Genomic DNA, 24,422 nt, shown 5'->3' with positions numbered 1-24,422 from the left:
ACATAGGCTGACCAACCCTGATATAGAAAGGAATAAAGAGATGCATTAAGACGGGAATACTTTAACTCAGGAAAAGGACAATGCAGGCAGAGGCAACAGTAACCAAAGTCTTTAATGGCAAGTGGCAAGATTCAGCTACTAAAGAAACAGCAAGCCCTTGTTAGAGTCTGACAGTTTATTACTTACAGAGAGAGCAAAGGAAAGGCAAATTGCCATAAGTCTTGTCCCAAGGGAAGACACAAAAAGAAGGCAGGATAGATAAAAGATACGATAATGCGACATAAGGAGTGGGGCACCCTGGTGCTGAGCTGCTGATTCCCTATTGCAGCTAAGCAACTCTGGCCTGCAGCCACTCCCTAAAGGGACGCACAGTGGAGTCTCATAATTCATCAAAATCCAGAGGCAATGACAAACTGTCTCACATCCTCCTTGAAAGATAGGGAGACAAACATGAAGCGGCCCATGGCAGCTACTGCATGCCCCATACCCTTGAGTTCCAGGAAGATCACAGGGCACTCATTCTAAAGCTCAGGTCGGCCCTGAACCACACCTGGCTAAGGTGGATAAAAAACAAGGTCATCAGGTGTCAGCAGAGCTGTTCCACCGTAGAAACCAGCTTGGCAATTCTAGGAATGGACAAAGTTCTGTGATCTGAAGTGCAGTACACGGGCAAGTGGAAACCAGCTGAGGTTGGAGAAGCAGTCAGGAATCAAATCATTTCAGGCTTCTTTGCCAAGGTAGGGAACGTGAATTTTACTTGAAGTGTGACAGATATCAAGGTAAGTTCAGCAATTTTTACAAATCTGCCCTTCTGCATGGGGGAATGTCAATGATGTGTGAAGCTACACGCTTGTAGGGGCAGGGCATGGAATCTCTTTAGCTTCTCAATTTTGAAGCGAACTTAAACTTGCACTAACTAAAACCTCACAAAAAGGGTGGTTAGAAACAAAGTTATACCCATCAAATAAACACACCATGAAGAAAGTGACAGAATGATACTGTAACGGTATGAACAAAGGGGTAGCATATTTTAGTGTACATTTCCAGAAATTCACAAGCAGCTCTGGAGAATGGATTAAAAGGTACAAGGATGGTGGCATGAGGGCCAGTGAGGAAGCAAATGCACACAGCAGAGGCCAAGACTGGGAGGTGGCCGGACACGGGCTGATGTGATTCTCTTTTTGGAAACAGAACCAGAAATATTAACTAAATTAGATTGAGAAGGGTGTGTAAAAAAGAAAGAGAAGAATCAAGGATGATTTACAGGCAGTTTTCTGGATTGAGAAATTAGGTGAAAAACTTGGGAGAGATTCAAGATTCCTGAGGAGACATAGGGAGTAAGATCCAAAACCCAAGTAGGAGTATTTGCCTTTGAAAGGAGAAAAGTTGCTACACCCATGAAATCCAAAGAAAATGATAGTTTGTATTTTCTCAATAATGTATATAAAGAGCTGAATGTTGAAGAGGTAAATATTAAAGTTGAGCTACAACATATGGAAAAAGGTAGTGAAAGAATTATCTTAAAGTTGTAAAGGGAACTTATTACAGAAACAGTAAAATTGCTCATTGGTACTGAGAACCCACTTGCAATGTGCAAACAGGAACGGAAAAACCTGTCTGATGTTCTCCAGCAAAACTGAGCTGCTTGGGAACAACAGGTATGAAGAAGACAGATAACTGAGCGCTACTCAGTTTGAGTTTTGAAAGAGGAATACTATGTAGCTCGGGGCAGGGGGTTTCAGGGCGGATGCAGGGAGGCAACTATTAAATCGGGAACCTCAACAAAACAAGCTGAAAACAGGAGATCGGTGGTGCACAATGAATGAATGAGGTCAAAGTGTGGAACTTCAGCAATGGAGGGTGATGGGAGATAGTGAACCCAGAACAGAAGGGCCCATTAAGTTTATAGGAGTTTCAGGAGCTGATAAGGATCTGGGTGTGACCACAGATAGGCCTCTGATGTGACAGAGAAAAAGACGGGAAAGGTTAAAGCTCACAGTGTTAGATTTGTTATCCACAAGGCTTCTGGAATCAGTGACACGATTGAAATAGAAGAGAAGAAAACTAAGCCAAGAGCTGAAGTCGAGGAATGGGCAGAAGGTTCCTCTGGGAGGTAAGATAATAAGGAAAGGGAGACAATGACAGATCTTAAAAGAACTGAGAAAGAGTAGTCAAAGAGGACACCTTTCTGTCTCCCGTTCTGGTAGGTGGCGCAAGGGATACAGGAGTAGAAAAAGCTTCTATTTAAGGTGAACAGAGTCCTAAAGAGATGCCTATGACGGTGAGGCAAAGAAGTGACTAAGATATTAGGAAAGAGACCATCAACCTCAGAGTTACCTGCTCTGAGCTTAGAAAAGTACCATTAGCCCACATGCATGGAAGCTCGGCTTGTTGGCATACTATGGCAAGCAGGCCAAGTCCAGCCTGTGGCCTACTCTGTGCATGGCCATGAAATAAGAACGATCTTTACATCTGTAATGGGTGGTAAAACACACACAAATATGCAACAGAAATTTCATCTGGGCTGCGATGACTAGAATATTTATTATCTTGGCTCTTTACAAAAAAAACTTTACCAGTCCCCAATTTGCACAGAACTGCCAACAAAGTGAGCTGCTTTTACTCTGTTCCATGGCCATGGCCTATAGAAGCTATCTTACAAAAACATACTACTGACAGGAAAACAATCTATATAAGGCAGCAAAAGCTATCACTGCAGAAGAAACATGTTCTACAGAAAATGATTAAGGATACTACTTAAAAGCATTATTCTCTTAGGCTACTCTGGTCCAGCCAGGAGTAATCTGATTGTTACTGCCACATTATTATTATATAAAATGATATATAATAAAATATGATTATGAACTACATTATCCTAAATGGTAAAGTCAAGTCATTCATTCAACAAGTATCTACCTATTCTGGTTCCAAGCAGTGTGTTTTGTTGTCTCTTTTGCTTTATGGTATAGGGAAAACCAGGGACAAATGTCTGATGGGGAGGATGATCTGCCATATTCAGAAGTTATTTTTCTAACAGTATGCCTTTTTAAATATCAGACAGGATAAAACAGTTTCTATTCTCCTTACTGTAATTTAAAATTTAGTTTTAATAGCCATTTTGACTCAAAAAAAGGACACATTCCACTGACTAAAGAGACAGACACTTCTGTAACCATAAAACCATACTTTTATGGAGAGTACTAAAGAAAAGCAAATCAGCATCAGTTAAAACACTGAAAATGAAATAATCAGAACTTTAAGAAGTAAAATCATGAAAATAAATTTTATCTTTAATTTTCAACAATAAAAAACTATTAATATTTTAAATAAATTATTAATAAGGCTTAGTTGATATTTAGTTAACTTCTTTCAGCATTAATGTATATTTATTTTTTTGAAAATTCGCAAATACATTTACATTGTATCCTTTAGAAAACAGCCTAAAAGATAACTGCATTTAACAAGTTCTATGAAGAACACTCTAACACATCCATGTCTTTCATGATACTTTAAATACCAAATTATGTCATTTAGCCTCTTAGAAGAATAAGTAACACAAATAAATAACACAATTGCAATAACTGATTCTCTAATCATTAGTTGTTTCCACAATTAAAATCTATCATCTTTCATGAGAAAACAGAAAGTAATATAGTTAACCTGAAATTATTTATCCCCTTTATCAAAAGATAACAGATTAAGCGTGGGAGGCCAACATCATGAAAATAGTCACCATTTTTTTACTTTATCGTTTAACACCGGCTTAAAGATAATAAAAATAATCTATCATTTTCCTTGTATATTTCCTAAATATACAATATGTATATTGTATACAAGGAAATATGTATCACATTTCCTTGTCTATTTCCCAAAAATACAATCTATCATTTTCTTTATTTTACTAGGAAAGAAAGTTGGTGTGATGTTCAAGAGGAAGATTAGTGAAACACTATTACTAAAAGCCAATTTTGCTACCATCATTGCTCAAGAAGTATCCATAGGACCCTTTCAGCAAACATGCTGCTGTAGAAGCCCCAGAATGTGAGATCAGGGGATCCAAGGTAAACATGAGGGAAAAGATGAAAACATTTTTGTCATTATTCATATCACTCCCCCTGCTCATGAAATTTGATTAAATGGATCTTAGATTGCGCTTTTATCTCACTATATCTATTTTAGCAACTTAATGTAAATAAAAAGCAACATTCATTTCTAACTGATAATCATAACACTGTTTTTGAAACTGCAAATGGGATTCTCATGATGAAAGAAGCTACATAGCAAATTCTTGTATCTACAGTTACTAAACATAATCAGGTCAAATATAACTTGAGGCTCTCATCTTATTTACTTTTACTTCAAACAAAGGACAATTAGGCCACTGCTGTCATCTCCTCATCTGAATCACTTGATTCATCTTTTAGTTCCAGTTCCCCTAAATCTGTATCTACAGCCGTAGCAGTTTTCTTCTTGCACTTCTTGGGGACCGCATCATTAGCACAAATTTTTCTCATTTTAATGTTTGGCAATTTCTTCAGATCGAAATCCCATTCCCTAAATAAATAAAAGAGACAGTATTTAGAGAGGGTGGCTGGGGGCAAGATGGTGAAGCAGTCGATATTTAAAACTCTGAAAGCAGCAGAACAAAGCTTATAAATTCATTACAGATTCAAATGCCCTACAAACAAACACTATATGCTTTAGGAAAACAAAGTCCCAAGAAGTAAGGCTTGCTTTGTCCACACATATTGCATCTTCTCATTAACCTACAACAACAATAACTGCACAGAGATTCCCACATATCCCAAACTTCCAACTTAATACAGGAGTATTAGGCAGAATTGACAAGGAGGCTCTATGCCATTATTTATTCTCCCCAACCTGAACACTCCAGTGGGCCGTACAGTATCAAGAACCTCAAAAGCAGTAACTGTGTAATACCCACAAATCTCCAAAGTACAGTCGGAAATTATTTTTCTTTTCACAATTGGCAGGAAGTCAAAGTTTCAGTAACCAAAAACATGTTATTGTTACAAAAGAAATCATCTTTCCACCTCTGAACTAACTAGTTCTTGACAACTTAACCTTTTCTCTGGTATCACTTCCCAAGAACCATCTTTTCTAAAAGAGGGTGCTACGAACAGTCTAGGGATAGAACTCTAAGCCACTGAGCCTGTTGCTGTTAGTTTATCTTTTAAAAAAAAATACAAACTGGGGAGGAAGAGTGAGACCAAGTATTATATTAAGGTATTTAAAAGCACCATGTCACTATCATTTTAGTGTACATCAGGTGTTTCAAATAAACACAAATTAGGAAAAGTATTACTTTGATAAAAGAGAAGTTCAGGTTAAAATAAACCACTGATTCTTTTTAGCTCTAATGTCTAAGTTCAAAAGGGAAGGGGCGCCTGGGTGGCTCAGTGGGTTAAGCCGCTTCGGCTCAGGTCATGATCTCAGAGTCCTGGGATCGAGCCCCACATCGGGCTCTCTGCTCAGCAGGGAGCCTGCTTCCTCCTCTCTCTCTGCCTGCCTCTCTGCCTGCTTGTGATCTCTCTGTCAAATAAATAAATAAAAATCTTTAAATAAAAACAAAACAAAACAAAAAAAAAAAAGGGAAGAAAATTTATGTCTCACGTATTTCACATGCAGCCTCAAGGAATTATAGAGAGAAATAGACTTACCTAAAAGTTCTCAGATTACCAGCATTTATAATGTCTGGAATCTCTGGGGAAGAAAATAATTCATATCCATTAAGCAGTGTTCTTTAAATCACAACATTTTATAGTTTCCTTGTTTATTATCTCAGATGCAATGAATAAGTGACAGCAAGAAAATCCAAAGCCAAAACAAAATCTTGAAGCACTGCTATAATGCTATATGAAAAGTAAGTTTTACAAGGATAAAGGGCTTAGTTTAAGAGGTGATTGAAGAGAAATGCTATTAAATAATAAATTCTAGCACAGAATCGGTAAATAAAATAAACCTATTACTGAGATAAACCCTGTCCTTTTAGTTTATGAAAGGCACCTGGCAATTTCTAATGATCAATCCCGTGAAATAATATGCTAGATTTTTAAATATATTTTCTTGGTGAAAAGTACATTTTCTTTTTTAAAAGATTTTATTTATTTGAGAGAGAGAGAGAGAGAGAGAGAGCGAGTGAGTGAGAGAACATGAGAGGGGAGAAGGTCAGAGGGAGAAGAAGACTCCCCAAAGAGCTGGGAGCCCGATGTGGGACTCAATCCCAGGACTCCAGGATCATGACCCGAGCCGAATGCAGTCGCTTAACCAACTGAGCCACCCAGGCACCCGAAAAGTACAATTTTTTTTCAAGCATATACTTCATTTTGGCAAGGCAGAGTTTATCTGAGAAGTATTCTTTACTATTTTTAAAAATCACATTTTTCAAAATGTGAAAAAAAATTTAAACAAACTATAATCAGTAGATGCTCAAAGCAACTCAATAAAACTTAAACCATCTTTAATTTAAAAAAAAAAAAAAAAAAACTAGGTATTTAACAGTTCCTCACCATGATTATGAAGTTTACCATAAAACAACATGCATGATCATAGTTATCAGTAAAACACAAAAGGCATGTATAAAGAACTAGAACATTGCTGCAAAGAATATGGCCAATGTAGTAAAATAGTAATTAAAATCCAGAATTGTAACTGTCCCTCAGAACAACGTACTGCTTAAAATATAACCTATGAGAAATTATACTAGTTACCAAGCATGCTTAGATATAACCTTAAGAAAAACATGTACTGGCAACAGGCCTCTGGGGGAGAGGACAATAGATGTCCTCGAGGCCGAGCAGCTGGGGATGCCCAGCTCGCTCAGGGTGCAACGCCGCCTGCTTCATTTTTCCGTTATTTCCCCTTGCCTAGAAAGCATCAGCAGTCAGTCAGACAATCCTTTAGTTTGGGCTTGCTCACTATAGGTCATGTACTACGTGACCAGACATATTTTGCCTTTCTTCTTATGTATCTGCAAGACTCATGGTCAATGTGTAATCTACTCTACCTTTTTTGTTGGTTGTTACCGACTTTCTAATAAATATGAGACTGAGGAGTTGTTTGGGGCGACAGTCTTTTCTACTGTCACCCCCTGCTCCCATTCTCTTGCAGCTGACTTGTTTGTACCTCATTTTTCTCCCGTGTGCCGTCAGGAGGTGGCACAGAATCAACAAATGAAAAAGATAAAATAAAAAGGCTTAACACAGCTATATGCTGATTATGCCAACAGTTTCAGAAAATATGAGTATGAGGGGGTCCAGTGTTTAAAAGGTGTAAATTAAACACCATTTTTTAAAAAAGAAATCCTAATAAAATGAGTCAGAAGTAGTTATACCACAATGGGGTGAGGAAGGGGAGGGGTCAGAATCCAGTTTTCTCCAAACCTGCAGAATTCAGTTAACAATTTGCCTATGTTAATTGTCAGAGACCACAACCCTTTCACCAGACACACTCCCTGACTCTGAAAGAAACACTGTGACACAGCTGAAGAATGCTGGATAGGCGTTTCTGTGCTGGCTAGCTCAATCACCAGTAAGTACCTGCTCGACCTTGGCCATGTTCTGTTAATTCATCTGCCTGCCACGTAGTGAACAGACTCTAGGAGGAAAGAGCAGTAGCACAGAGACCAACTGGGAGGCTCTTACAATGTACAATATCAAACAATGGTGGCTTGGATTAGGGAGGTGGTAGTGGTAGCAGTTTAAGTTACCAGATGTAAAATACATTTTACCAATGAGCTGGATGGAGTGTGAAAGTGACTACAAGTTTCCAGCCTAAGAAACAGGGCAGATGGTGACGCTGCTGTATGACATACAGATCGTGTGGGAGTAAGTTTCAGGAGAAAAGCTGGACTTTGCTTTGGGAAATGTCAGGTCTGAGATGCCTAGAAGACATTCAAGTAGAGATTTTGATAAACCCCAGTTTGATAATGTAAGTCTGGATTTCTAGAGACACATTAGGGTCAACAGATACAAATTTCAAATTCTCACCATTTAAGTGGCATTTACAACCACAGACTGAGTGAAATGAACTAGGAATTGGTACACGTAGAAAATAAGAAATAGTCCAAGGATGGGGACCTTGGCCAATAATTAGTTTGTGAAGATGAGGAGTCAACTAAAGAAACTGAACTAGAAAGAAAACTACGGAAGGGCTGGGTATTCTTTACCAAATGAAAAGTGTGATAAGAAAATGAAGTCATCAGGGTGCCTGGGTGGCTCAGAGGGTTAAAGCCTCTGCCTTCAGCTCAGGTCATGATCCCAGGGTCCTGGGATCAAGCTCTTCTTCGGGCTCTCTGCTCAGCAGGAAGCCTGCTTCCCTCTCTTTCTCTGCCTGCCTCTCTGCCTACTTGTGATCTGTCAAATAAATAAATAAAATCTTTAAATTAAAAAAAAAAAAAAAAGAAAAGAAAATGAAGTCATCATCTGTATCAAATGCCACAGAAAAGCTGACCGAGAATCAATGCCCAGTATAGCAACTGTTCGCCTTAGCAACGTAGAGGTCATCAGTGACCACTACTTGTTGGGCGATGGAGACAACAGCTAATTAAAGTGGGCTCCAGAGAAAACACAACAGGAGGAGATGGGGGAGGTATGAACATAAACAAATTTTACGTTCTTACAAGGTAACTACCCAGCGAAAGGACACAGACAGTAGTGCTTGAAGCTCTCCCCAAACTTCCTGTATTAGGTTGTGTCAGGCACTTTGATAAATGAAACCTCGTGTAACTTTTAAACAACTGGGGATGTAGGTATACATTTATTTATTTATTTCAATTTTTAAATTGAAGAAAACAAACCTGGTGGAGCGGGGAGGGTTAAATAACTTGTCCTGTTATACAGTAAGCTCTAAGGGTTTAAATCACATCTACCTAATACTACAGCTCTTTTCCGTTATTTTTTTCAGTGAAGAAGTTCACTTCTTAGAAATGATGAAGAGAAACTGCCAACTACTTCAGGGTTTCTAGTGTTACTACTATAGTGTAAGTGGCTGACACCAAGCTTCTGATGGTCTAGACATCCATATCAAAGACACCCTTCTCAAATAAAAATACTGCCAGCTATATAACACACTACCAGCAAAACTAGATAAGAAACCAGGCCACGCTGACCCATTAAAGTCCCCTTTTAGAAAGTCCTAGTAACCTAGTAAGTCGCCACTCAAGTGACCCCACTTTTCCCTTCTCATGCTCTAACTCCCAGTTATGTTAATTCACCAATAAAGAATGAACCTGTGAAACCCCAGGCACCTTACCTTCACACTCTGATAAAGGTAGAGCCCCAGGTCCACACACACTCTTCCTCTCCACCCTCAACTTCCCTGTGTGGCCCTAGGCGTGCTATGGACCCTCCAGGCCTTTTGAGTAAAGAAGCTTGGGTTTTGTTTTGTTGTTTTCTTCAAATTCCCCTGATGGTTGTTATTAGGCACATCCTGCAATCATAACCACCACAAGGGCTGCGCCAGCCAGAAAAGTGGCTCTGGTTGGGGAAATACCTATGGGGGCTCAACTCATGTATTAACGGCCCAGGTGAATGCCTCAGGTATTTCTAGCTGACAGAATCGCTATCAACAGGCTGGGACCAACACAACAGTTACTTACAGGATATTTTCCTTATGGTCCTATACTTCAGTGTTGTTAATATCAGAATTTAAAAACCCAATTTGCTACTAAATATTTTATTTGTACTGTACTTATCAAGCAAATCCACATACTATAAATGCTGTAACATGGACCTGAAACAGAATGTGAATGAAGTAATGTTCAGGGCCATGGCAAACTTGAGAATATATGATGAAGTCTAAAAGGGAAAGCTGTTACTCCACTGAAGCAGATTATGTTACCAGACCATTTGATTTTTTTTAAAAAGCCAGAAATCTACATGTTTCATGTGAAATTGCTAGATTTTCCTAGACTGACAATTAACAAGCCAATCAAATACCATTTGCAGGCCATGTTGCCTCTGGGTCCTCACCTGTTTGTGGGTTTTGCAAGCCTTAACTACCCTAAGTGCTTTTTCTTAAGATAATGTTGGTAAATTAACAACTTGTCTTTAAGAATGGTAAGAAATGCTTCAATGCTAAGAATCAATGTTCGATTTCTAGTTCTTCAAGAATGACAACAACAAGGATAGCTTGGTCCTTCAAAAATTAGAAAGATAAGAAGGGCATAGCACCTACTCTAAAGAAACATAGCTGTAGTTAGAGATGGGCAAGTGGTAACTCCACAATAAAGCAAATCAGGAATGTGCCAGAGGGAGATGAAAATTTTATTGTCAAGGTAGAAAGATATGACGTCATTATCACAAGTGACAGTTCTGAGAATGTAAGAAAAAAAATTAATAAATTTGACATACTCACAAAAGAAAGGAAATCAAAAAGAAATTCAATCTAAACTAAATAAATAGAATAAATAAAATGAAACCTTTGAAAAGAATTACAAATCTGATATGGCTATGAATTTAGAAAGAAAAAAAGAAAATCACAGAGAACACACCAAGGCCATATCCTTCATACTGTTGTCGCTCACGCTCCATTGTCTGCTTGATGACTGTCTCCCGGGAATAGTGCCGCCTTCCCTGCCTGTCTTTGATGCTGTTATGTAATTCAATCTGTTCTAGTTCATTGCTGAATCGATTTAAATACCTGAGAAATAAGAATGCAATTTGAGTTACAGGTCTATACATTTGGCTTATATTACTTCATTTAAAACAAACCCCAGCCTTCACCTATCCTTGAAATTTTTGTATACTTCTAAGTTCTTCATGTCCTCAGACTTCAGACTGTCCCTGGATAACCTGTGTTCAAAATTTCAGCAACCAGATCACTGCCTGCTATTCAATATCTCCTGAATTCCAGATCCTCATATTCAACTACCTCCTGGAACTCTCCATTTGGATGTCCCATGGAAGCTGAACCCCTCAAAAGTGAACTTGTGCCCACCACTGTCCCCATCCCTCCCCCACCAAACCTGTTCCATCTCTTTGGCTCTCTACGTCAGCAAATAGTACAACCATCTCCCAAGTGAACAACGTTCATGTCCTCCTTGACTCCACTTTCTCCCTTTTATGCCAACCTAAGTTTTCACTAATGATTTAGACTTTCTATCTTCTTAATATTTCTGGAATCTTCATTTCTTTTCACCATACTGCTAAAAAACATGCATATGCCAGCATCATCTCTTGCCCAGATTGCTCCATCAGCCTTCCAACAGTGTCCTGGTCAAAGCCATGTACCCTCAGGCCATCACCATTCTCGCTACTGTGACATTTCTAAGGTTTAAATATGATCATCTCAGGTACCTACTATAAAAAGCCTATAGCTCCCAACGTCCTTTGAAAAGGTCCAAACTCTTACAGTGATACTTGAGGTCCTTGGTGAACTGTACTTGTCACAATGCCCTCCTTGAACCTATTATTTTGATGATATTTAATGTCTGGCAGATCACTAAATATGTCACTCTTAACTCTGAAGCTGTTCTCTCTGCCTAAAGGCTCTTCAAGAACTAACTTACCTCAATCTGCTAACCTTTACTCTTCAGAAGTCATTTTAGATAATATTTCCATAAGAAGCCTTTCCTGATCCTAAGAAACTGGGTTAAGTAACGCTCTGAGGCTCAGAAATATTATAAACCTACTAGAGTGGCTAAACCAGGATGTGAATCTAAAACCTTTTTGATAACAAAGCCCATTTACTCCTCTATAAATCCAGAACAGCAATCTGTCGCTTGAAGAACCAGGTTAGAGAATTCCCTTTTCTGATCCTTTGCTCATAATGAGCCCAGTGTTTACCTTTCAATTAATTCACAAGCATCTTTCTTTGAATATCCTACTTTTTGGGGATCAAGATGACTTTGAAACCACTGCAGTTTTTCACCTATAATACCAAGTACAAAGATAGGTTAACACCGTAAATTGTCACTTAAGCAATGAGTATTCATTGTACTTTCCAACATCAATGTGTTTAAAATAATATCAAAATTTATGTCAATGTTAAATATAAAGGCTTGCATGGGCTCAAAGCTAATTAAACCAGTCTGTCAGAAAGCAAACTGTCACATTTTAATTTGGGAGACAGGGGTGGGAGAGATGCCTTTTAGTATATATTTGTTATCCAATAAGGATGTATAGAAAGAAAGAAAGAAAGAAAGAAAGAAAGAAAATTTAACAGAACATGAAGTTCTAAGTATTTAAAAATCAGGCTATATATTAAGAGCTTTATAATCCTACAAGGATATAATATTATTATTCCTATTCACACATAAGAAAGGTTAAGTGGCCTGTCCAAGGCTTCAAATTAGTAAATATATTAACAATGCAAGATCTGTCAGATACTGTGCAAAGAGTAAATCTGACCATCAGGGTCACTTTCAGTTAGATTTCTCAAATATTACAGATCAAGAAATGGCCCTACCTTAGATATGGATGACCTACTTAGAAATACTATTCTATTATCTGCGAAAGCATAAGAGATCAGTGCTCAAGAAAAGCCGAAGACTAAACAAAACAAAACAACAACAACAACAACAACAAAACCAAAGCCCAAGAGTCACTATTTTTTTTTTTTAGGAGATTTTATTTATTTATTTGAGAGCAAGCGAGCAAGAGAGAACGCACCCAGGGAGAGGGAGAAGCAGACTTCCCTTTCCCGCTGAGCAGAAAGCCTGACATGGAGCTCGATCCCAGGACCCTGAGATCAAGACCTGAGCCGAAGGCAGATGTTTAATGGACTGAGCCACCCAGGCGCCCCCTAAGAATCCCTATTTTGAAATCAGGCTTGTAAGTAAAAATTTACTAACAATATTGCCCCTCCTGCCCCCCAAAAATAATTGTGACACTGAGATACAGACTGAGGATGCATGTATCCGCATCACTAAATTTCTGTTTCCAAAATACTTAGGCCATAATCCTTCCTAATTCTAATGGTTAGGGAGCTAGAATTAAACTTCAGAGATAGATAAATAGATAGAAAGACAGACAAATATAGGTAGGTAAATATAAACTAGTTTCTGAAAAACAGCTAGATATTATTAACACTTTCTAAGAGTTAACAATTGATTTTACTTTAATTAAGTTTAGTAAAGAAAATTCCCTAAAAGAATCAAAAGAAAAATAGGCACAGAACAGAACTTCACTACAATTTAGTCAGAGTGTCAAATGAGTAAATCTGCTTACCAATAAGGTTGAGACGCAATGCCTTTTCATTCTTCAATCTTGAAAGAAAAGGTGCATGTGTTAGAAAATTTCCAAAAAAAATTTTTAAATCTATCAAAAACAAAACAAAACAAAAACTGCCCACAAAACTCTAATTCAAGGATCACTCTTTTCTACATATGAAATTAATTTTGTTAATGCAGAAACACTGAACACCATGCTTTTCTTCTAAGTAACTGGAACAAAATGTTACTAGAAACTTTTCTTTGGGTCTTCAGTGACTAATGACTAAAAGACACCTATAGAACAAATCAGTTTTGAAAACACAAAAAAGTTTGATTGGATTATGAACGTTCAGGTGGGTAATAGTTGTGCACAAAAGAGTAATGAATACCTTCTAGAAGATGGAGGGCAGCCACCAAGACCAAAATGCCCTAGTATCACCTTTTAAACTTCAACAGGAACAAAACAGCATGTTTACTTTTCATAATTGAAAGAATGATAATAAGGAAAAATAACTCATTTATTCTCAGAAAACAGTCTAGGTAATACATGATTCCTATTGTTGGCATTCTAAATATTAATTCAGAAGACACCTTTGGACAGCTAGTTTTTGCCGCACTTTATGCTACTCACTAGATACAGCAATGAACAAAAAAATCTACTGTCCCTGACTAACAAAGCAGATAAGATTTACCCTCCCACTTTAACCAACTAGAAAACTGGAGAAATAAAATGAAGCCCTTTTTAATAAAAAATTTCAGGTACAGAATGGGGAAAGATATTCACAATACAAATAACTAACAGAAGACTTGCATTCAGATTATACAAACACTTCTTACAACTTAAGAAGACAACCTAATACCAAAATGGGCAAAAGATTTTAACAGACTTTTCACCATATCAAAGACATAGAAATAATTAGTAAGTGCATATAAAGATACGTGAATATCATTAGTTATCAAAATGTAAAAATTAAATCAAACTAAGATACTATCATACAACCACTAGAATTTAAAAACTGATAATACAGCAAGTTTGAGAGGATATGGAGAGAATGTAACTCTCATACACTGGTGATGAAAATATTAAATGATACTATCACTTTGGATAAAGCAATTTTTTACATACTTAAACGTGACACCTATCATATGACCAGCAATTCTTATAAACTTAATTTCATATAAACTCAATTTTCTTATGTGTTTTAACATACAATCACCGTATGACCCAGCAATTCCAGTTCTAGGAACTGAAAAATGAAAGCAAGTGTCCAAATACTGTACGTGAACATTCATGGCAGCGTTATTCATAATAGCAGAGGCTGAAAAATTTCTTCTTAAATGGCCAGAGAAATGTGGTCAGTCTCTATCACAACTACGGATTTCTGCCATCGTAGCCTAAAAGCAGCCACACACAATACAAAAGGAATGGGCACAGCTAGCTGCTTTCCACTAAAACTTTCTAATAAAAACTGGGGCTGGACTCTTAGTTTGCAGACCCCAATAACAGCCCAGTACTGTAAATAATCCAAATGAACATCATAGGTAAATGAATAAACAAAGTGCAGATCCATGCAATTGAATACTACTCAATAGTAAGAAAGACAACTAATATGTGAAATACATGAATATGGGTAAATTTCATAAACATTATGCTAAGAAGCTGGCACAAAAAATTACATATAATCACTTCATTTATATAAAACATTAGGAAAGACGATTCAGAACACCTACAAACCCAACAGGAGATCAAAGAGAAGAGCAGCAATTCTAGAAACAGAAAATTGACCACTTTCTAAAAGGTAGAACATGTGGAGAAGTCAATCTGAAGCAAAGGGAAGAAAGACTGCGGGGGCAGGGGCCAGCTTCCGGGCAAGCGGTGGAGCAATAGAGCACAAAATTCGAACATTTAAAAGTATGCTCCACTGAGGGACATCACTCCAGAGGCAAAGTGGGGATGGAGCCCTTGGGGAGACAATACAGTCTCAGGTACTGCAGGGTCACAGAAGGATCAGGGCTGACTGTAGCAGAGTTTGCAGGTATCAGAGCGGGAAAGCTGGCTACAGAGTCGGAGCCAAGGAGTGAGCTCTCAGCTTGGGGTTACCTTAAACTGTGATCCCAGGCACAATCAGGCCACTGCTCTTTGAGCAGGGACCCCACAACTGGCAGATCTGGGGAAACCCGCCTTCCTTCTCTGGAGGCAGGAATCTGCTAGGTTTGGAGATTCCAAATGGGGCTATGTGTCAGAAAGAGAGAAGCTCGGTCACAGGCTGGGTGAGCTTGGAGCGGGGCTGGAAGCCAGGGAGACGGGAGTGATTGAGTGCTTTTCTCCAAGGGTGCACTGAGGAGGGGGCCCCACCTCTCCACTCTTCCGGGCCAGAGATTTCGGCCTTGGGCAAAGATATTTGAGAATCACTATAATAGGCCCCTCCCCCAGAAGATCAGCAAGAACATCCAGCCAAGACCAAGCTCACTGATCAAGGAGAACAGCGGAATTCCAGAAGAGGGGAAAGCAAAGCATGGAGTTCATGGCTTTCTCCCCATGATTCTTTAGTCTTGCAAAGTTAAATAATTTTTAAAATTTTTTTCTTATTCTAATTATTTTTACTTTTCCTCTTTCCACGTTTTTTAACTAGTTCAACACTACCTTCCTTAAAAAAAAACTTTTTAAACCTTCATTATTATAGTCATATTTTATCCTTCATTGTATCTAACTTTATTTTTTGAATACATATAGGGTGTTTTCTTCTAAAAAATTTTTGGGATACAATTTCTTCTAATAGATCAAAATATACCCTAAATCTAGCACAGGGCTTTGTTCTAGTCTCCAGCCTGAGCAAATTCCCTCCACTTTCTTTTTCCAACCAACTTACCTTATCAATTCTGTTTTTAGAATTTTTCTAAAATTTTCATCCTTACAGTCATATTTTATCCCTTCATCGTGTTTACCCTTATTTTAGTACATATATAAGTTTTTTCTTTCTTTAAAATTTTGGATGGTAGTTTTTTCCAGGAGACCAAAATACACCCAAAATCAAATGGGTAACTCTGTTCTATTCACCAGTCTAAAACATGTATTATTTCTTAAACTTCTTTTTACCTTCTTTCTTCTCCCCCTACTTTAGGGTCTCTTCTGATTTGCTTAATGTACATTTTTCTGGGGTCTTTGCCACCCTTTTAGTATTTTATTCTCTCGTTCATATATTCTCATCTGGATAAAATAAGGTGGAAAAACTCACCACAAAAAAAAGAACAAGAGGCAGTACCAAAGGCTAGTGACCTCATCAATATGGACATTGGTAAAATGTCAGATCTACAGTTCAGAATGATGATTCTCAAGGTGCTAGCTGGGCTCAAAAAAGGCATAGAAGATATTAGAGAAACCCTGTCTAGAGAAATAAAAGCCCTTTCTGGAGAAATAAAAGAACTAAAATCTAACCAAGCTGAAATCAAAAAAGCTGTTAATAAGGTGCAGTCAAAAATGAAGGCTCTTACTGCTAGGATAAATGAGGCAGAAGAGAGAATTGGTGATATAAAAGACCAAATGATGGAGAATAAAGAAGCTGAGCCAAAGAGAGACAAACAACTACTGGACCACAAGTGGAGAATTCGAGAGATAAGTGATACCGTAAGATGAAAAAATATTAGAATAATTGGGATTCCAGAAGAAGAAGAAAGAGAGAGGGGGGCAGAAGGTATATTGGAGCAAATTATTGTAGAGAATTTCCCCAGTATGGCAAAGGGAACAAGCATCAACATCCAGGAGGCACAGAGAACCCGCCTCAAAATCAATAAAAATAGGTCCACACCCCATCATCTAAGAGTAAAACTTACAAGTCTTAATGACAAAGAGAAAATCCTGAAGGCAGCCTGGGACAAGAAGTCTGTAACATACAATGGTAAAAATATTAGATTGGCAGCATACTATTCCACGGAGACCTCGTAGGCCAGAAAGAACTGGCATGATATATTCAGAGCACGAGATGAGAAAAACATGCAACCAAGAATACTATATCCAGTTAAGCTATCATTGAAAATAGAAGGAGAGATAAAAAGCTTACAGGACAAACAAAAAGTAAAAGAATTTGTACACACCAAACCAGCCCTACAGGAAATATTGAAAGGGGTCTTCTAAGCAAAGAGAGAAAGCCTTAAACTAGTAGACCCGAAAGGAACAGAGACAATATACAGAAACAGTCACCTCACAGGCAATACAATTGGCACTAAATTCATATCTTTCAATAGTTACCCTGAATGTAAATGGGCTAAATGCCCCAATCAAAAGACACAGGGTATCAGAATGGATAAAGAAACAAAACCCATCAATATGCTGTCTATAAGAAACTCATTTTAGACTCAAAGACAACTCCAGATTTAAAGTAAGGGGGTGGAAAATAATTTACTATGCTAATGGACATCAAAAGAAAGCTGGGGTGGCAATCTTTTTATCAGATCAATTAGATTTTAAGCCAAAGACTATAATAAGAGATGAAGAAGGACACTATATCATACTCAAAGGGTCTGTCCAACAAGAAGATCGAACAATTTTAAATATCTATGCCCCTAACATGGGAGCAGCCTACCATACAAATGAATAACAAAATCAAAGAAACACATCAACAATTATACAATAATGGTAAGGGACTTTAACACCTCCCTCACTGAAATAGATCATCCAAGCAAAAGATCAACAAGGAAATAAAGATCACAACTTTATATAACACACTGAACCAGATGGACATCACAGATATATTCAAAGCATTCCATCCCAAAGCAACAGAATACACATTCTTCTCTAGTGCACATGGAACATTCTCCAGAACAGATCACATCCTGGGTCACAAATCAGGTCTCAACCAGTACCAAAAGATTGGGATCATTCCCTGCATATATTCAGACCACAATGCTCTGAAGCTAGAACTCAATCACAAGAGGAAAGTTGGAAAGAACTCAAACATATGGAGGCTAAAGAGCATCCTACTAAAGAATGAATGGATCAACCAGGAAATTAAAGAAGAATTGAAAAAAATTCACGGAAACAAACAATAATAAAAACACAACTATTCAATATCTATGGGACACACAAAGGCAGCCCTGAGAGGAAAATATATAGCGATACAAGCCTTTCTCAAGAAACAAGAACAGTCTCAAATACACAACCTAACCCTACATCTAAAGGAGCTGAAGAATAGCAAAGAAAGCCTAAACCCAGTAGAAGAAGAGAAATAATAAAGATCAGAGCAGAAATCAATGAAACAGAAACCAAACAAACAAAAACAGTAGAACAAATCAACAAAACTAGGAGCTGATTCTTTGAAAGAATTAATAAGACTGATAAACCCCTGGCCACACTTACCAAAAAGAAAAGAGAAAGGACCCAAATAAATAAAATCATGAATGAAAGAGGGGAGATCACAACCAACACAAAAAAATACAAACAATTATAGAACATATTATGAGCAACAATACGCTAGCAAATTTGACAATCTGGAAGAAATGGATGCATTCCTAGAGATCTATAAACTACCAAAACTGAACCAGGAAGAAATAGAAAACCTGAACAGACCTATAACCAGTAAGGAGATTGAAACAGTCATCAACAATCTCCCAAAAAACAAGAGCCCAGGGACAGATGGCTTCCCAGGGGAGTTCTACCAAACATTTAAAGAAGAATTAATACCTAGTCTCCTGAAACTTTTCCAAAAAACAGAAATGGCAGGAAACCTTCCAAACTCATTTTATGAGGTCCCCATGACCTTGATTCCAAAACGAGACAAAGACCCCATCAAAAAAGAGAATTACAGACCAATATTCTTGATGAACACAGATGTGAAAATTCTCAGCAAAATTCTACCGAATAGAATTCAACAGTACATTAAAAGGATTATTCACCATGACCAAGTGGGATTTATTCCAGGGTTGCAAGGTTGGTTCAACATCCGCAAATCAATGTGATACAATACATTAATAAAAGAACAAACAAGAACCATATGATACTCTCAGATGTTGAAAAAGCATTTGCCAAAGTACAGCATCCTTTCTTGATCAAAACTCTTCAACATGCAGGGATAGAGGGTACATACATCAATAACATCAAAGCCATCTATGAAAAAAACCCACAGCGAGTATCATTCTCAATGGAGAAAAACTGAGAGCTTTTCCACTAAGGTCAGGAACATGGCAGGGATGTCCATTATCACCAATGCTTTTCAACATAATAGTGGAAGTCCTAGCCTCAGTAATCAGACAACAAAAAGAAATTAAACGCATCCAAATTGGCCAAGAAGAAGTCAAACTCTCACTCTTTGCAGATGATATGATACTTTACGTGGAAAACCCAAAGACTCTACTCCAAATCTGCCAGAATTTGTATAGGAATTCAGTAAAGTGTCACGGTATAAAATCAATACACAGAAATCAGTTGCATTTCTATACACCAATAACAAGATAGAAGAAAGAGAAATTAAGGAGTCAGTCCCACTTACAATTGCACCCAAAACCGTAAGATACTTAGGAATAAACCTAACCAAAGAGGCAAAGAATCTGTACTCAGAAAACTATAAAGTACTCATGAAAGAAATTGAGGAAGACACAAAGAAATGGAAAAATGTTCCATGCTCATGGATCGGAAGAACAAATATTGTGAAAATGTCTATGCTACCTAAAGCAATCTACACGTTTAATGTAATCCCTATCAAAATACCATCAATTTTTTTCAAAGAAATGGAACGAATAATCCTAAAATTTATATGGAACCAGAAAAGACCTTACATAGCCTGAGTGATGTTAAAAAAGAAAGCCAAAGTTGGTGGCATCACAATTCCAGACTTTGAGCTCTATTACAAAGCTATCATCATCAAGACAATATGGTATTGGCACAAAAACAGACACATAGATCAATGGAACAGAATAGAGAGCCCAGAAATGGACCCTCAACTCTATGGTCAACTAATCTTTGACAAAGCAGGAAAGAATGTCCAATGGAAAAAGTCTCTTCAACAAATGGTGTTGGGAAAATTGGACAGCCACATGCAGAAAAATGAAACTGGACGATTTCCTTATACCACACACAAAAATAGATTCAAAATGGATGAAAGACCTCAATGTGAGAAAGGAATCCATCAAAATCCTTGAGGAGAACTCAGGCAGCAACCTCTTCGACTTCAGCTGCAGCAATTTCTTCCTAGAAACATTGCCAAAGGCAAGGGAAGCAAGGGTAAAAATGAACTACTGGGACTTCATCAATATCAAAAGCTTTTGCACAGCGAAGGAAACAGTCAACAAAACCAAAAGACAACTGACAGAATGGGAGAAGAGATTCGGAAATGAAATATCAGATAATAAGGGCTAGTCTCCAAAATCTATAATGAACTTATCAAACTCAACACCCAAAGAACAAATTAATCCAATCAGGAAATGGGCAGAGGACATGAACAGACATTTCTGCAAAGACATCCAGATGGTCAACAGACACATGAAAAAGTGCTCCACATCACTCAGCATCAGGGAAATGCAAATCAAAACCACAATGAGATACCACCTCACACCAGTCAGAATGGCTAAAATTAACAAGTCAGGAAATGAGAGATGCTGGCAAAGATGTGGAGAAGGGGGAACCCTCTTACACTGACTGGTGGGAATGCAAGCTGGTGTAGCCATTCTGGAAAACAGCATGGAGGGTCCTCAAAAAGTTGAAAATAGAGCTACCCTATGACCCAGCAATCACACTACTGGGTATTTACCCTAAAGATACAAATGTAGTGATCCAAAGGGGCACGTGCACCTGAATGTTTACAGCAGCAATGTCCACAGTAGCCTAACTATGAAAAGATCCTAGATGTCCATCAACAGATGAATGGATAAAGAAGATGTGGTGTATTCACTCACACACACACACACAACAGAATACTATGCAGCCATCAAAAGAAATGAAATCTTGCCATTTGCAACGAAATGGATGGAACTAGAGGGTTATTATGCTGAGCTAAATAAATCAATCAGAGAAAGGACAATTATCATATGATCTCCCTGATATGAGGTATTTGAGAGGCAAAGTGGGGGGTTTGGGGGGTAGGGAAAGAAAAAATGAAACAAGATGGGATCAGGAGGGAGACAAACTATGAGAGACTTTTAATCTCACAAAACAAACTGAGGGTTGCCGGGGGAAGGGGGTAGGGAGAGGGTGGTTGGGTTATGGACATTGGGGAGGGTATGTGCTATGGTAAGTGCTGTGAAGTGTGTAAGCCTGACGATTCACAGACCTGTACCCCTGGGGCTAATAATACATTATGTTTAATAAAAAAAATTTTTATAAATCAGAAAAGACAAATTTCATCTATCAAAATAAAAAGAAAACCAGGGGTTGCCTGAGGCTAGCGGTAAAGGGTGAGGAATGACTGAAAAGATGCACAAGGAAGTCCTTTGGATGGATGAAAATGGCACTACACACTAATCGTGGTGGTTAGACTAATGTATTGTGAAAAGCCCAATCTGTACACTGAAAATATGACCATTTTACTGAATGTTATTTATACCTCAAAGTTGACTTTAAAAAACAGAGAATACTCATAATAAGGGAGAAAAATTTAATTCCTTTCAATTAAGCCTAGACAAAAGAATCTAGTTAGAAGTCAGGTTGCAATAATTCTGAATGAACTCAATGGGGCCTGATCTAGAATGGTTATCAGTTGGGATACAGAAAAGCAAAGTGATTTGAGATTAATTCTGTAAAGTAGTTTCTTAGATTTTTACCCATTATGCTTAGTTTCTCTCTGTCAATTTTCCATATTAAGACATTTTCTTTTGGTATCTAGAGTTCTTTGTCGTATACTGTGTAGGACATACTCTATGTGTGACAGTACATACCAACAAAATATTGCTATGTTGAGAAACCATAAAATAAAGCAAAAATAACACACAATGGTCATGTGCTGGGGCACCTGGGTGGCTCAGATGGTTGAGCATCTGACTCTTGATTTTTGGCTCAGGTCATGACATCAGGATCATGGGATAGAGCCCCTCAACAGGCTTCCTGCTTAGCAAGGAGTCTGCTTCTCCTGCCCTCCTTCTGCTCCTCCTCCTGCTCATGCGCACATGCACTCTCTCTCAAATAAATAAACTTAAAAAAAAAAAAAGGCCATGTGCTCTCTGTAAATTGAACATCCCTTGAAATGCACTAGTCTCCAAAACATACTAGTTTCTTTTAATATGAATAAAAGCAATATTCCATATAGACCTAAGTCAGAGCATTCAAATACTGAAGAAAAACATGTTTGTGCTCTCATTCTGTTGCTATTCACTCCTGCAGTATCTTTAAGTAATCAGAGCCTAACAATAAGAAGCAATTTAATTAACCTAGCGGGTCTGCTTTTGTATCCCCGACCACTAGTCAAAGGCACTACAACATAAATATCCTCCCTGATCTCCCCACCTACCTGTGTTTCTCCCTAAAATGGAATCTTAGGAAGTGGTAGAGTCCTCAGTTCTATATAAAAGTATAGAACCTGGGTACTCTAAGCTACCTGGCTACCTTTGTTCCTTAGAAAACCACATATTTTTGGTAGGCAGATAGTTCACAAAAGGTGGTAGTGTCTAAAATGGTCCCCCCACTGATTCTTGTGTCTTAATAGTCATGGCCTGGTGATCCTTGAGTATGGCTGGCTAGACCTAGAGACTTATAACAAATAAAATAGCACAACAGCGATGGATATCATTCTGAAATTAAGTTTCAAAGACTTCTTCTGTCCTGGCCACCCTCTCTTGTTCTATCTCAGAGCCTCTGCTCTGTCAGAACCAAGCTACCATATTGTGAGTAGCCTATAGAGAGGCTCATATGGCAAGGAAATAATGCTCCAGCTACCAGGCAGCCAAGACTTGAGGTCTGCCAATAGCCACATAAGTAAGCTAGGAAGCACCTCTCCCTATTAAGCTCTGAGATGAATGCATGCCCAGTCAACATTTTAACACAGATTTGTGAGAGACTCTGAGTGAGAAGCAGTTAAGTGGCACTGGAATTCTTGACCAAAAAACTTTCAAACTGCTCTGATGCCATAGAATTTCTTATGCAGCAATAGGTAAATAAAGCAAATTAAATTCAAGTTCAAGTTAAATACCGCTGGTATCTTTTCTATCATCTTGCTCATCGCTGTCCCAAGAGTCTCAGTATCTTGTCACCAACCATCTCTCCAAAATATGCAACTCAGCATTTCTGTCTTGCTGGAAGTACTATTCTAGTGCAGAAAGATCAGCAGTATTTTAAGATGCTATTTGTGTTTATGCCATTTAAATGAAATATGACTCATGGTCAATGATGCTGCTATTCAAAAAACTGACATCTGTGACAGCCATCTAAGCTTGTTCATAAAATACACTAGACATACTAAAACTGTGTTTGCTTCTGGAGCATAACGGTTACAGTGATGACTCCTTTAAAATAAATGAGAAGGGGCGCCTGGGTGGCTCAGTGGGTTAAAGCCTCTGCCTTCGGCTCAGGTCATGATCTCAGAGTCCTGGGATCGAGCCCGCATCGGGCTCTCTGTTCAGCAGGGAGCCTGCTTCCTCCTCTCTCTCTGCCTGCCTCTCTGCCTACTTGTGATCTCTGTCAAATAAATAAGTAAAATCTTAAAAAAAAAAAAAAATTAAAATAAATGAGAAAATTTTGTTTAGAACATTGCTCAAGTAGAAAAAATTAAGTAATACCTTTCAACTCTGTACTATAAAAATGGAGGCTTGGCCAATAATGGGACCTCCTGAGAATAAGTTATACAGGAATTACCATGTTGTTCAGTTTTATCCTTCCATAATTCTTTCACAATGTTGATTCTGTAAATCAGTGCATAAAATCCTGAAAATACCTGACAACATACAAAGACTGTAGGTTCACTGACACAAGCACTTACAGTGAATCAAAGAATTTAGTCAAATTCTAAAGCAGTATTTCCTAAAGTATTGCCATGTATAACACTAGCGCTATATATAAGCTGAGTTTTTAGATCTCACAGACACAGAATTAAATCATCTTTAAATAAGCTACTTCCCTCCCCTTTTCTTTTGATCCTCTCTAATTACATTAAGAAGAATACTTAGTTTAATGTTTACTTAATAAGTCTTCCAACCTTTGCCAAATCTTTTAAGCAAGGATAAAGCAAACATGCCTCAGGCTCAGACCATACAGGTAAGGAAACAGTATTTGTTTGTTTTTAATACAGATCAAATGTCTCCTTAAAAAAAAAAAAAAAAAAAAAAAAAAAAA

At 37.9% G+C, this 24,422-nt stretch overlaps 1 protein-coding gene and 1 long non-coding RNA gene across 2 annotated transcripts in view; one reads left to right on the top strand and one right to left on the bottom strand.

Annotated features, from left to right (window-relative positions):
• Nucleotides 1-13: 13 nt before the first annotated feature.
• LOC111156799 lies at nt 14-9,124 on the top strand. Its single transcript, XR_002641255.1, has 4 exons — nt 14-779; nt 3,906-4,061; nt 7,466-7,551; nt 8,926-9,124. It is a non-coding gene; the product is annotated as an uncharacterized LOC111156799 (long non-coding RNA).
• Nucleotides 3,349-24,422, bottom strand: part of LOC111156788 (translation machinery associated 16 homolog) — a 35,703-nt gene continuing 14,629 nt past the window's right edge. Inside the window, exons 3-7 of the mRNA XM_022517854.1 lie at nt 13,191-13,228; nt 11,808-11,892; nt 10,514-10,662; nt 5,682-5,724; nt 3,349-4,554 (exon numbers count right to left, since the gene is read on the bottom strand). Coding sequence (XP_022373562.1) covers nt 4,374-4,554; nt 5,682-5,724; nt 10,514-10,662; nt 11,808-11,892; nt 13,191-13,228 — 496 coding nt within the window. The 3' untranslated portion in view covers nt 3,349-4,373. The remainder of the gene's footprint in view (nt 4,555-5,681; nt 5,725-10,513; nt 10,663-11,807; nt 11,893-13,190; nt 13,229-24,422) is intronic.

The sequence above is a fragment of the Enhydra lutris genome, unplaced genomic scaffold (assembly GCF_002288905.1).
Source record: "Enhydra lutris kenyoni isolate GAN:26980312 unplaced genomic scaffold, ASM228890v2 scaffoldscaffold3, whole genome shotgun sequence".
NCBI lineage: Eukaryota > Metazoa > Chordata > Mammalia > Carnivora > Mustelidae > Enhydra > Enhydra lutris.
Note: the sequence above shows the minus strand (reverse complement) of the source record. Positions and strands in the feature narration are given on the sequence as shown.